We start from the raw sequence: 13,789 nt of genomic DNA, 5'->3' as shown, positions 1-13,789 counted from the left end.
ACCTCTCTCTTCTTCCAAACCAGATCTCCAATATTGCTCAAAAACCAATTTCCCAATGCCTGGTAATCTTGCCTTTAATCTTGACAGGAACATATAAATGCTTTACTCTCAAAATTTCACCTTTAAAGGTCTTCCACTTACCTCGCAAATCCTTGCCCGAAAACAACATCCCAATTCATACATTCGAGATCCTTTCTCAGTTCCTCAAAATTGGTCATTCTCCAATTTAGAATCTCGGCCCAAGGTCCATAAACTAATGGCATTTTGATCACTGGGCCCTAAATGTTCCCCTACACATACCTCTGTCACTGTCCTGTCTCGTTCTCCAATAGGGTGGCACAGTTGGCATTACAATAAGTACAGCACCAGTGATTGGGACCAGTGTTGGTATCCCACTCTGTCTGTAAGGAGTTTGTACATTCTCCTCGTGTGTGCATGGATTTTCCCCTGGGGATCAGGTTTCCTCCCACCATTGAAAACGTACTGGGGGTATAGGTTAATTGGGTGTAAATTGGGCAGCACAGACTCTTAGGCCAAAATGGCCTGTTACAGTGTTATATGTCTAAATTAAATCTTTTTTAATTTAATTTAAATTTTAAAAAATGTAGTTAGGAGATCCATTATTGCACTCTCTCCAGTTGGTACCTTGTGAACTTTCCTGATCACATTTGACAAACTCCAAGGCATCCACCCCTTTCATAGTAAGGGAGTCCCAGTCAATATGTGGAAAATTAAAATTTCCTACTATCACAACCTTGTGTTTCCTGCAGCTGTCTGCTTTCTCTCTACAGATTTGCTCCACTAATTCTCGTTAACTATTGGGCGGTCTATAATACAACCCCATGAGTGTGGTGATACCTTTCCCTTTCCTCAGCTCCACCCATATAGCCTCAGTAGATGGGCGCTGTGGTCTGTCCTGCATGAGCACAGCTATGATATTTTCCCTGACAAGCAATGCCTCTCTTACTCCTTTATACACCACCCATCCCCCGTTCTATTGCAACAGAAGCCCAGACATTGAACTGCTAGTCCTGCCCCTCCTCAACCAAGTTTCACTAATGGCCACAATGTCATATTTCCACAGGCCTATGCTAGTCTGTCTTTCCTATAATACTTTTTGCATTGAAATAGATGCACTAAGAACATTTCCACCATGTAAAACCTGTCGACTTCTAATGGTGCATGTAATTTTCACGTCATCTTTTCCTTCCTCCTCTCCTCTATCTGCTCTGGCACTCGAGTTGCCATTCCCCTGCAAATCTAGTTTAAACCCACCTGAGCAGCACAAGCAAACCTTCCCGCAGTTCAGATGTAAACCGTCCTGTCAGAACAGTCCCATCTTCCCTGGAAGAGAGTCCAATGATCCAGAAAGCTGAAGCCCTCCCTCCTGCACCAGGTCTTTAGACATGTGTAAGCTCCATTATTTTTCTACTTCTAACCTCACTAGCACGTGGCACAGGTAGTAATCCTGAGATCACAACCCTGGAGGTCCTGTCCTTCAACCTAGCGCCTAACTCCCTAAACTCTCCTTTCAGGATCTCCTCACCCTTCCAACCCATGTCATTCAACCCTATATGGACAACGACATCTGACTGCTCACCCTCCCTCCTGAGAATCCCATGAATTTGATTTGAGATATCTCAGACTCTGGCACCAGGGAGGCAACATTCCATCCAGGATATTCAATCTCTTCCTCCTAGCTATGGAATCTCCTATCACTACAGCTCGCCGCTTCTCCTCCCTTCCCTTCTTAGCCACAGGATCAGATGCTGTGCCAAAGATGATCACCATCCCTGGTAGGTCCCCTACTCCCAACTGTATCTAAAATGGAAGACTTGTTTTTGAAGGGAATGGCCACAGGGTGCCCTACACTGCTGAATATCGTCCAGCTACCCTCCTCTTGCCTCCTAGGTGTGAAGGTATCCCTGTAACTCCTGTCCATGACACTCTCTTCCTCTTGAATGATCCGGAGATCATCCAACTCCAATTAATTCCTTGGTTAGTCAGGAGCTGCAGCGCTTCTCGCTGCCCACATTCTGCAAGAGGAGCATTCCCTGCCATGGCTGCCATTCCCACTGTTTATAACTAGAAGATAAAAATATGCTATCTAAAATCTGCCCTTACCTGTGCCTACCTGCTGATCCTTTTTGTTCCTCAAATAGGGTGGCCCTTTCTTACTTCAACTCCTGCACCACCATCTCAGCACCTATTCACTGAAGCCCCTTGAACCAAAGCCTTTCTGGTCTGATGATGACCACTCTGTGTTGCAGTCCCTCACTTTTATAATGATGTTTGGGTCACCTAACTTTGATTGTCCAATAAGCTGCTCCTCTGTCTTCACCTAACTCTTGGTTCGGCACATGGATGTATAAAAATGAAGAGTTATGGGTGTGAGGGAGGGAAAAATTAGATCTTTATAGATTTGGTTGACCGAGGTTGGTACAACATTGTGGACTGAAGAACCTGCAGTTGCTGTAATTTCTACATTCTGTGTTAAACCCTGATTTTATGTCATTCTTCTTGGATTCATTTGCACGATACGCCTTGGGGATAGAATTGGAAAATAAACCTTCACACAAATAGTCCACTGCCAATGTCAGTTTGGCATCAGGTAAAGGATGAAATAAGCTTTCCTTTAAATGCATATTGGAAAGATTAAAAATGAATAGTTAAGAAGAGAAGTTGGTGGATTCTGACATTTCTGGGTAAACGAGCTTGTTTTTAAAAATGCAGTGCAGTACACAAACATGCCGGAGAAACTCAACAGGTCACGTAGCCTCCAGAGGCAGCCAAAGTTTGGGGCCTGAACGTTGATCACCTTTGACTTCCTCTGCATGGTGTGTGACTGACTGAGTTTCACCAGCACTTTTATGTACTGCTCTCAACCTCAGCATATGCAGATTATCTTGTTTACCTTTAAAAAATGCAGCCTCAAATTAATTCCAGTTATACTCCAGTTCAAGATTGACACCTTGTTTTCAGTCAGTTAGAATTTTGTGGCTGCTTAAAATAATAAATCACTGTCAAAGAAAGATAATGACACAACATTAACAGTCACTATTGTGACCAGTTTCCTCGTTGGAATGGATGAAAAATTAAACATTCTTGATGAAAAGCCACCTTTGCATCAGAATATCTATTTGATGACACATGCTGATCTGCATGGGAAATCAATTGATCTTAATAAATTAATTCTTTTATATTAATGGATTTAAAATATTCTTATTTTGTCTTTTTAAACATGGAGCCATTCATCTACAAGGGAAAAGAGCAAATGCCTTGATATCGGTACCAGTGGATGTGACAAATACACTCAGCTGCTTCAGGGAGGCTTTGGTCAATACAAGATATGCCAGTTGTGCCCTGAGGCATAGCAGGAAGCTCCTTGCTTTACTCCTGGCTTACACACAGCAAAGTAAGTGGAAATCTTAGTTCACTTCATGCTATTTACTTCATAAATTGTGGTAATATACTATATCCTAAATCCAAATAGTTAAAAAGCCCATCTTTTATGGATTGGAATTGTCCCCAGCTCCAATATGGTGTCCAATTCTATGCACTGCATTTCAAGGAAGAATGCAAACCTTTGGAAAGGGTACAAAATAAATTACTACAAATATTCCAGACCTTTTATTTTTCTTTTTATTTTGGTTTGGGATGTTTAAATGGATGGTTGGTAGCTCATGGTCAGCATGTTCTTGATGGGCCAAAGGACCTGTCTCTGACTACAATCATTTAAATGAGCATAAAAGTGGTAAATGAAGCGTAATCACGATAAAGGTTGTGCCGTTGATAGGCAAACTTCATTAAAAAGCTGGACTGGTTAAGTGGGATCAAAAGTAGCCAACAGAACTGAATGTGGAATTGAGGGTACTACATTAAGGAAAGACAAACAAGGCAGAGCAATGCATGATGTGAAGAGTATAAAGGAAAAGAGGGATTTTGGTATTGACAGATTGAATTCTGTGGGTAAAAGGGCATGAAGATGGTTGAGCACAAGAAGAAGCTGCTCCCACTCACAGACAAGTCAGTAACCAGATGATGTGGATTTTGTTGGTCACGGGGAGAAAGTGAGCAAACAGAATTACTGAAAGAGTAGTAAGGGCTAAGAATCATAGAGCTGCACAGTGCAGAAAGATGCTTTTCAGCCCAAATCATCCTTGCTGACCAAATTACCCATATCCCTTCCATCCATGTACCTGTCCAAAATGGAGCCCGCATTCACTACTTCAGCTGCCAGCTTTTTCCACACTCCAACTATTCTGTGTGTGAAGAAATTCACCCAAATGTTTCCCCTCAACTTCTCAGTCTTCACCCTTAATCCATGTCCTCTTGTTTCCACCTCACAGTGGAAAAAGCCAACTTACATTTATTTTATCTATACTCCTCAAAATTTTGTATACCTCTATCATATCTTATTCTTCTACTCTCCAGGGAATAAAGTCTTAAACTGTTTAACTTTACCCTGTAACTCAGTTCCTGAAGTTTGGGCAACAGCCTAGTAAATCTTTTCTTTCTATCTTATTGATATCTTTCCTGTCATTAGGTAATCAAAACTGCACACAAAGTCTGAAACAACTTTATCCTAACATCCCATCTCCTATACTCAATACTTTGATTTATGAAGGCCAATGTGCCAGAAGCTCTCTTTACAACCCTATCAGCCTGTGACACCACTTCCCAATGTATTCCCTTTCCTCTGTTCTATCACAGCCCTCAGTGCTCCACCATTTACCATGTAAATCCTACCTTGGTTTGTTCTTCCAAAATGCCAACATCTCACATTTGTCTGCATTAAATTCCATCTGCCATTTTTCAGCCGCTCCAGATCCCTCTGCAAACTTTAATAATCTTCTTCACTGTTCACTACATCTCCAATCTTTGACTCATTAAAGTGTCACAATATCATCCAGATCATTGATATAGATGACAAACAATAATGGACACAGCACTGATCCTTGAGGTACATCACTAGTTACAGTCCTCCAGTCAGAGAGGCAATCATCCACTACTACTCTCCCATAAAACCAATATCGAATGCAGTTTTGACCTCACCATGAATACCAAGCGACTGTACCTTCTTGACTAACCTCCCTTGTGGGTCCTAGTCAAACGTCTTACTAAAACCTATGAAGACAACATCCACCTCCTCGAAAAACTCTATAAGATTTGTTAAACATGAACTGTCAGGCACAAAGCCATGTTGACTATCCCTAATCAGTTCCTGACAATCCAAGTTTTTGTCTATCCGGGTACACCTTCCAATAGATTGCCTCATACTGACATCAGGCTCACTGGCCTACAGTTTCCTGCGTTATTATTGGAGCTGTTTTTAAACAATGAACAAAATTAGGTACCTTCCAATCCTCTAGCACCTCACCTGTTGCTGAAGACATTTTAAATATATCTTCCAGGCCTCCTGTAATTTCTACACTAGTCTCCCTCAAGGTCCAAGTGAAAACCTTGTCAGGCCCTAGGGATTTATCCAACCTTACTTCAAGCACCTCCTCTTTAATTTGTGTAGGTTCCATAACCTCTCTGATTGTTTGTCTCACTTTCTTTGACTCTGTGACAATTTTCTGAGTAAATACAGATGCAAAAAAAAAACCATTTAAGATCGTGGCCAATCACTCTGATCTTCCTGAGGGCCTTTTTTTTTTATCCTTTAATGACCTTTTTCTCTTTACATACCTAGTATGGTATGAGGGCAGCAATATCTCTGAGCTGAAAGTCCTGCAAAAGCCCAGTACAACACAAACAAAACTCTCCACACCATTGGAAAATTTACATGGAACGCTGCCATTGGAGAGCAGCAGCAATCATCACAGATCCACACAACCAAGGACATGCTCTGTTCTCACTGCTGCCATCAGGAAAGAGGTATTGATGCCACAAGGCTCTTATTAGGAGGTTGCTACCCCATCCGGCATCAGACTCCTAAACAGTAAACTCAGTCAGAGACTCATTTAAGGACTCTTACTTTGCATGTAATTTATTATTGAATATTTATTTTCTGTATTGAACAGTTTGTTTGCACTCATAACCATATAGCCGTATAACAATTACAGTATGGAAACAGGCCAACTCAGCTCCTGTAGTCCGTACTGATTTAAGTGATCTCTTCTACTCCCGTTTTGCCTGCACCCGCCCATAACCCTCCAATTCCATCCATGCACTTATCCAACTTTTTCTTAAATGATAAAAATGACCTTGCTGCAACCACCTCTTCTGGAAGGTAATTCCACTCAGCCACCGCCTTCTGAGTGAAGAAGCTCCCTCTCATTTACTTCTAAATTTTTGCCCCCTAACCCTTAACTCATGACCCCTTGTTCCAATCTCATCTACCCTCAAGGGGAAGAGCCTATTCACATCTACTCTATCAATCCCCCTCATAATTTTAAATACCTCTATCAAATCCCCCTCAATCTTCTATGCTCCAAAGAATAAAGATGCAATTTGCACAATCTTTCTTTGTATTCTAGATACTGCAATCCAGGCAACATTTCGTAAATCTTCTCTGCACCCTCTCGATATCCTTCCTATAATTTGGGGACCAGAACTGCACACAGTATTCCAAATTTGGCCTCACCACCACCTAGAATAGTCTCAACATCACTTCCAAACTCCTATACTCTATGCTTTGATCTATAAAGGCCAGCCTACCAAAAGCCTTCTTCACTATTTTATCTACATGAGAATCCACTTTCAAAGAACAATGAACCCTTATACCAAGATCTCTCTGTTCCTCTTCATTCCTCAATGCCCTCCCCCTCCCCTTCACTGCATATGTCCTGTTTTGATTATTCTTCTCAAAATGAAGCACTTCACACATCTTCATTAAACTCCATCTGCCACCTTTCAACCCACTCTTCGAAGCTGTCCACATCCTCCTGCAATCTCCTTTCCTGTTTACATTTCCCTCTTTTGTATGCGTTTCTGTTCTTGAGGACAGTTTTTCTGCACTACTGATAAGTAGAAGTTCTGCCTGGTCCACAGGGAAAAAAAATCTTGGGGGTTGGATGTGATGTCATGTATGTACTCTGACAATAGATGTGAACTTTGACTTTAGAAGCCTTTTGGATTTTCCTTCAACGTAAGAAATAGGAGCAGGAGTAGGCCCGTCGAGGCTGCTTCACCATTAAATGAGATCATGGCTGATCTGATGAAAGACTCATCTCCACCTACCTGCCTTTTCTCCATATCCCTTAATTATCTCACTATGTTAAAATCTGTCCAAATCATCTTAAATATATTTACTGAGGTCACCTCCACTGCTTCAATGCCAGCCTCTGGGAAAAGCAGTTCCTCTTCATCCCCATTCTCAATCTACTACTCTGAATCTTGAAGCTATGCCCCCTATTTCACCTACCAGTGGGGGGGAAAAAAACTCTTCTACCTCTACCTTATCTTGTGCCTTTCATAATTTTGGATGTTTCTATAAGATCCCATCTGATTCTTCAAATTCCAGCAAGTACAGTCCCTTCATCTCTGGAATCAACCTGCTGAACCACCTGTGCACCATCTCCAAAACCAGTCCATCCTTCCTCAAGTAAAGAGACCAGAACTGCATGCAGTGTTCCAGATGCGGCCTTGTACAGTTGCAGCAAAATCTCCCTGCTCCTAAAATTTAATCCCTCCAGCAATGAAGGCCAACATTCCATTTGCCTTTTTGATAGCTGCCTCTGGAAGCCAAACTCTTGCGATTTATACACAAGCACTCCCCAATCCTTCTGCATGGCAGCATGCTGCAGTTGCTTGCCTTTAAAATAATAATCTGATCTTCCATTTTCCCTTCCAAAGAGAACACCTTACATTTGCCAACATTGTACTCCATCTACCAGACCCTTGCCCACTCACAACCTATCGATATCTCTTTGAAAACTCTCCATATCCTCTGCATAATTTACTTCTCCACTCAATCAAGTGTCATCAGAAAACTTAGATACACTAAACTCTGTTCCCTCTTCTAGATCATCTTGTCTGCCAAAGCAACCCCGTGTCTTCTTTTAGTCCTCCTAATTTCTTTTGTGCATTTTTTATCCTCCTCAAATTGCCTAAACCACTATTATACCTTTTTCTTAACTAGATTCTGAATATCCCTTGAAAACCAAGGTTTCCTATACCTGTCAACTTTGCCTGTAATCCTGACAAGGACACATAAACTCAGTACTCCTGTAATTTCACCTTTGAAGGCCTTCTACTTATCAAGCACATTCTCGTCAGAAAACAACCTATCCCAATCCACGCTTTCTGGATCCTATATCATTTCCTCAAAATTGGCCTTTCTCCAATTTAGAAACTCAACCCGAGGACCAGACCTTTCCTTCTCCATAATTATCTTGAGCCTATGGCATTATGATCACTGGTCCCAATGTGTTCCCTGACATACACCTCTGGCCCTCTGATTGGAGATCCAACATTTCACTCTCTGTAGTTGATCCCTTGATATCTTGATTCAGAAAACTTACCTGAACACATTTGATTAAATCTGAACCATTGAGCCCTTTTATAGTCTGGGAGTCCCAGTCAATATGTGGAAAGTTAAAATCTCCTACTTTCACAACTTCATGCTTCCTGCAGCAGTCTGCTATCAGATTTTTTCATCCAATTCTCACTATTAGGTAATCAATAAGACAACCCCATTAATGTGGTCATACCTTTCCCATTTCTCAGCCCCACCCAATTAGCCTCAGTAGACAACTCTTAAGTCTGTCCTGTCTGAGGATAGCTATGATATTTTCCCTGTTCCCCTTTCGATCATGTCCAAAACAACGGAATATTGAGCTGCCAGTCCTGCCCCATCTGCAATCAAATTTTACTAATAGCCACAAATCATAATTCCACATGCCAATCCATGCTCTGAGCTCATCTGTCTTTCCTACAATACTCCTTGCACCTGAAAACATTATTTCCATCACGTCCAATCCTTTGATTTCTGTCTTCTTATGTAGTTTTAACATCATCTTTTCCCTCCTTCACTATCTGCTCTGGTAATTTGGATCACATCCCCTTGAAAATCTAGTTTAAAACCCCCAGAGCAGCACTAGCAAACCTTCCTGCAAGGATACTAGTCCCCCTCCAGTTCAGATGCAAACTGTCCTGACGGGACCATTAACAGAGCATAGAATAATTGTATATCACAATGTAATTAAGCTTAAAGTAATGTCAAGGTACAGTTACTTTATTAAACCATGAGCAAATCTGTATTGCATGGTATCTTCAGTTTCAGCGTGGTAATCAAGGTAAAATCTGCAAATTCAGCGAGAAATCATACAAAACCGCAACAAAACACTGAAGCTTCCTCTGATTACATTTTAGGACGAAAAGACATTATGAGACAGGCAACTAAAAGAGTTGGCTTTAGTTCAACACATACGCACATTGAAAATTCCAGACCTGCTGACTTGTTGAATGAAGACTTTAAACTTTTTGCGAGCATCCTGAGCAAGCCATTGTCTTGGTCTCAAGTTTCGCTTGTGATTTCATCATATGACCATACCTTAGGTAAGATATGAATTGTACCTTTTAGCTGTTAGATAGTGTTTTTTACGCTGTGGTTCTGCTGGATATAATCATTCACTCAAATTGATTTAGATAAATTAGATGAAACAAGTACTTTATCTGATTAGATTAAGAGAGAGACAGTTTAGCTGACAATGTTGTAAGCTTCAATTCAGTTTTAATATCCATATTTTTAACAATAGTTATGTTGGTGCCATGCTAGAAGTTCTTTTGTAGTAATTTTGTTTGAGTTCAGGTGATATGATCATTGATAGAAAAATAAATCACACAGACTGTAAGGTCCCTGTGTCTGCGTGGGTTTTCTCCAGGGGCACTGGTTTCCTCCCACCATTTGAAATGTACCAGGGGTTGGAGATCAACTGGGTGTAGATTGGGAGGCCTGGACTCTTGAGCCAAAATGGCTTGTTTCCATGCTGATATTGATTTAAAATTAAACATTTTTTCATGGTAGATGTTTTTTGTAAAAAATTATCATAGATCCTTTCTGTGGGTGGATGGGTAGAGGTGTTGCTGAACTATGTGTTGCCCTGCTCAGCTCAGAGTCACTCAAGGTGCAAGTTATACTAACTTTATCCGAGAACAATGACTGGGGTATAGTTATTCCTTTCAAGTTGCAGAATAATTCAAGGTTCCTTTTCCAGATTGTAACAACTCACCCTTGCTGGTTAGTGCACATGCAGACAAATTTTTGATGCCAATACAGGCAACCATACTGAATAATGTTTAACAAGTAAATTGCAGGAAAAAATTGATGAAATCTCAATCACCTAATTCCAGCCTTTAGGAGAAAAGACGTGTGAAAGAAAATGTTGCTGTCTGACATCTCCTGGTGGCAAAATCCCCCCATCTTTCAGTGGAGCAGACAGAACTTCTTTGGGACAGGCAGAATTTCTACTTAGTGGCAGTGCAAAAAAACTGTGCACAAGAACAGATATGTAGACAAAAGGGAGAAATGTAAACAAATTACAATGAAGAAAAAATATTCAGTCCTAAATAATGTGCGAAGTACAAGTCCTTAAATGAATCTCTGATTGAGTTTGTGGTTGAGGAGTCTGATGGTGGAGGGGTTGCAGCTGTTCCTGAACCTGGGGGTGCGAGCCTTGTGGCTCCTGTACCTCATTCCTGATGGCAGCAGCAAGAACAAAGCGTTTCCTGGGTCTGTGTGGATCCTTGATGATCACTGCTGCTCTCCTACACCAAAAGTCCATGTAGATTTTCTCAACGGCGGAGAGCTTTGCCTGTGATGTACTGGGCTGTGTCTATGACTTATTTTGGGGATTTCCATTCAGTGGCCACAATGCTACCTGTCAGCGCCCTTTCCACTACATCTGTAGAAATTTGACAAGGTTTCCAATGTCATACCAAATCTCTGCAAACTTCTGAGGAAATAAAGGCGCTGACATGCTTTCTTCAAGATGACATTAGGGTGCTTGGTTCAGGAAAGGTAGAGACTCTCAGAAATTTAAATTTGCTCATCCTCTCCACCTCTAATTTTCCAATGATCACAGGATCATACACCTCCTTGCTAAAGTCTTCAATCAGCTCCTTACATCATAGTTATGAGAAGGAAAAATAATTGAAACTAATCTCAATAAAATTTAGCTTTCAATGTTTAATAATCTGCTATAAATGTTCATTAAATTTTCTCTTATTTCTTTTATCAATTAGGGTTGCTTCAAGCAAATGGTCAGACTGGGTTGTGTGCACAGGCCCTCCATGAACAAGGAAATCTTCACTTCTATAAAGCAAAAAAGAGGTAGTTTTGAACTTGTCAGACGTTTGAACTCCATATTATCCTGAAAGATATCCAAAGCAAAATGCTGTAGGTCCAGGCCATTGACACGAAACATTGACTTTATTTCTCTTTGAATGGATGTTAGTTGTCACACTGGTTCAGTATTTCTGATACTTCCTGAATTATATTACTAGAAGCAACTCTGATGTGCTGTAAGGTCTTTTTGAGGCAGAGCTTTGGCCATTTGGCTTGTTTCTGTGCTTTATAAAGGTGAATGCGATGTCTGTTGTTAACAGCGATTAAGAGCTTTGGCCATTTGGCTCGTTTCTGTGCTTTATAAAGGTGAATGCAATGTCTGTTGTTAACAGAGACTAAGAGCCTTGGCCATTTGGCTTGTTTCTGTGCTTTATAAAGGTGAATGCAATGTCTGTTGTTAACAGCAACTAAGAGCTTTGGATTTGTGGATCCATCACATGAGCTGCAGTTGCTTCCTTCAGTTGTGCAATTTGTCCATTATCATGGAACATTGTTTTCTCAGGCCAAGTGGTAAGCTGAGGCCAGTGATTGACTGTCACAAAAAGAATAATTTCTGAGTTCAATAAAGAAAGTGCGGGTTTATAAAAATACAATGCCACTTTTGACTTCCTTTCAACCATGTTTTGGAAGTTAATCTTCAAATTCTATTTCTAATTTTCTTATAATGTAAAAGGCCGACTGCCCTTCAGGGTGTCAGTGCAATCCCATCATTCCACTCCTCCTTTCATTTCTCTGTAACTTATTCTCTTCTACATATCCACAAACTTCATCCTAATTCTATCACTTGTCTGATTTACAGTTGCCAAATCATCTACTAACCTGCTCGTTTTGGGATGTGGGAGCAAACTGAAGCCCTTGGGGGGAAGCCATGTGATCACAGGGAAACATGCAATCCACACAAGAATACATAGTGCTGGAGCTGTGAGGCAGCAGAACTATTTGCTGAGAGCACAAATTCCTGGGCAAATGGACTAAAAATATTCATTTTGAAGAACTGTTAAACATGAAACTTACGTTGTGAACCACTTCTTCTCTCCTTGAAGCAAATATTATGGAGGTGGGATATGAACTCTTATCTCAGACACCAAGAACATGGAGACATATTGGGCTTTAGCTAACATTACACCTGCTCACAGCAGAGAGATTTAACTATAGAATGAAAACTTGTCCAATATAAAAATTCCAAATTGGCATCAAACCTGACAAGGTTCGTATCTATTTATTTTGCAGGGATGCTCTTAGATGTTGGTCTCAAGCAGTTGATGCAATTTTAAATGTGCCTGACTTTATAAATAAGTGGCAAGACATGGAAAGTGGCAGCATTTCATTTAAATGTTCCAAGGATTTCAGTGAAACCCTGCTTCATCGAGTTGGTATCTGGGGTTGTTTACTGGCTGGAGTATTAATTGCAAAAATAGCTCAGTAAGTATAACACAACCACAAATATTACATGATTCTATATTTTATAAGAAATAAAATTACTTTTGCTTCCTGCTATGACTAAATTTCCAAATGAGCAAACACCTAAGTTTTCCAGAAGACTGAAGATGAATGATTCAGATAGGACACCTTTCTTTGTAATTTTGTTCTGTTATGCATGAATTTTGTTGGCCACTCTCGGAACATGGATGGGCAGGTGATAGAGAAGGGAAATGCTCTGGAAGAAGATGAAGGGCAATTGGCAGGAAAAGTAAATAATGTTGTTATTAAAGATGAGGGAAAACAGGGATTAAAAATTGGGAAATCTCTGAAATTCATATATTTTAATGCCAGGAGTATTGTAAAAAAGGTGGATGAGCTGAAGGTGTAGATTGATACTTGGAAGTATGATGTGGTAGCGATTAGTGAGACATGGTTGCAGGAGGGATGTGATTGGCAACTGAATATCCCTGGGTTTCGTTGTTTTAGGTGTGATAGAGTCGGAGGGGCAAGAGGAGGTGGGGTTGCATTGCTTGTCAGGGAAAATATTACAGCGGTGCCTAGGAAGGATAGATTAGAGGGCACATCCACGGAGGCTATTTGGGTGGAACTGAGGAGTAGGAAAGGAGAGGTTACACTTGTAGGGGTGTATTATAGACCACCCGGAGGGGACCGAGACCTAGAGGAGCAAATCTGTAGGGAGATAGTAGATATTTGTGATAGTAGATATTTGCACAGGGTTGTAATTATGGGAGATTTTAATTTTCCACATATAGATTGGGAAACACATTCTGTGAAAGGACTGGATGGGTTAGAGTTTGTGAAATGTGTGCAAGATAGTTTTTTACAACAATATGTAGAGGTGCCGACCAGAGAAGGAGCAGTGTTAGATCTACTGTTGGCAAATGGGATGGGTCAAGTGACGGAGGTTAGTGTTGGCGAGCACTTCGGGTCCAGTGATCATAATGCCATCAGCTTCAATGTCATTATGGAAAGAGAGAAATCAGGGCCAAGGATTGAGGTTTTTGATTGGGGAAAAGCTAGATTTGAGGAGATGCGAAAGGACTTGCAGGGTGT

At 40.8% G+C, this 13,789-nt stretch overlaps 1 protein-coding gene across 1 annotated transcript in view; it reads left to right on the top strand.

The window, feature by feature from the left end:
- The window catches only part of cfap54 (cilia and flagella associated protein 54), a 1,315,566-nt gene that overhangs the window by 1,093,377 nt on the left and 208,400 nt on the right, over positions 1 to 13,789 (top strand). The window contains exons 41-44 of the mRNA XM_069909968.1: positions 3,248 to 3,415; positions 9,319 to 9,504; positions 11,191 to 11,278; positions 12,524 to 12,715. Coding sequence (XP_069766069.1) covers positions 3,248 to 3,415; positions 9,319 to 9,504; positions 11,191 to 11,278; positions 12,524 to 12,715 — 634 coding nt within the window. The remainder of the gene's footprint in view (positions 1 to 3,247; positions 3,416 to 9,318; positions 9,505 to 11,190; positions 11,279 to 12,523; positions 12,716 to 13,789) is intronic.

Source organism: Narcine bancroftii, chromosome 13 (genome assembly GCF_036971445.1).
Source record: "Narcine bancroftii isolate sNarBan1 chromosome 13, sNarBan1.hap1, whole genome shotgun sequence".
NCBI lineage: Eukaryota > Metazoa > Chordata > Chondrichthyes > Torpediniformes > Narcinidae > Narcine > Narcine bancroftii.
Note: the sequence above shows the minus strand (reverse complement) of the source record. Positions and strands in the feature narration are given on the sequence as shown.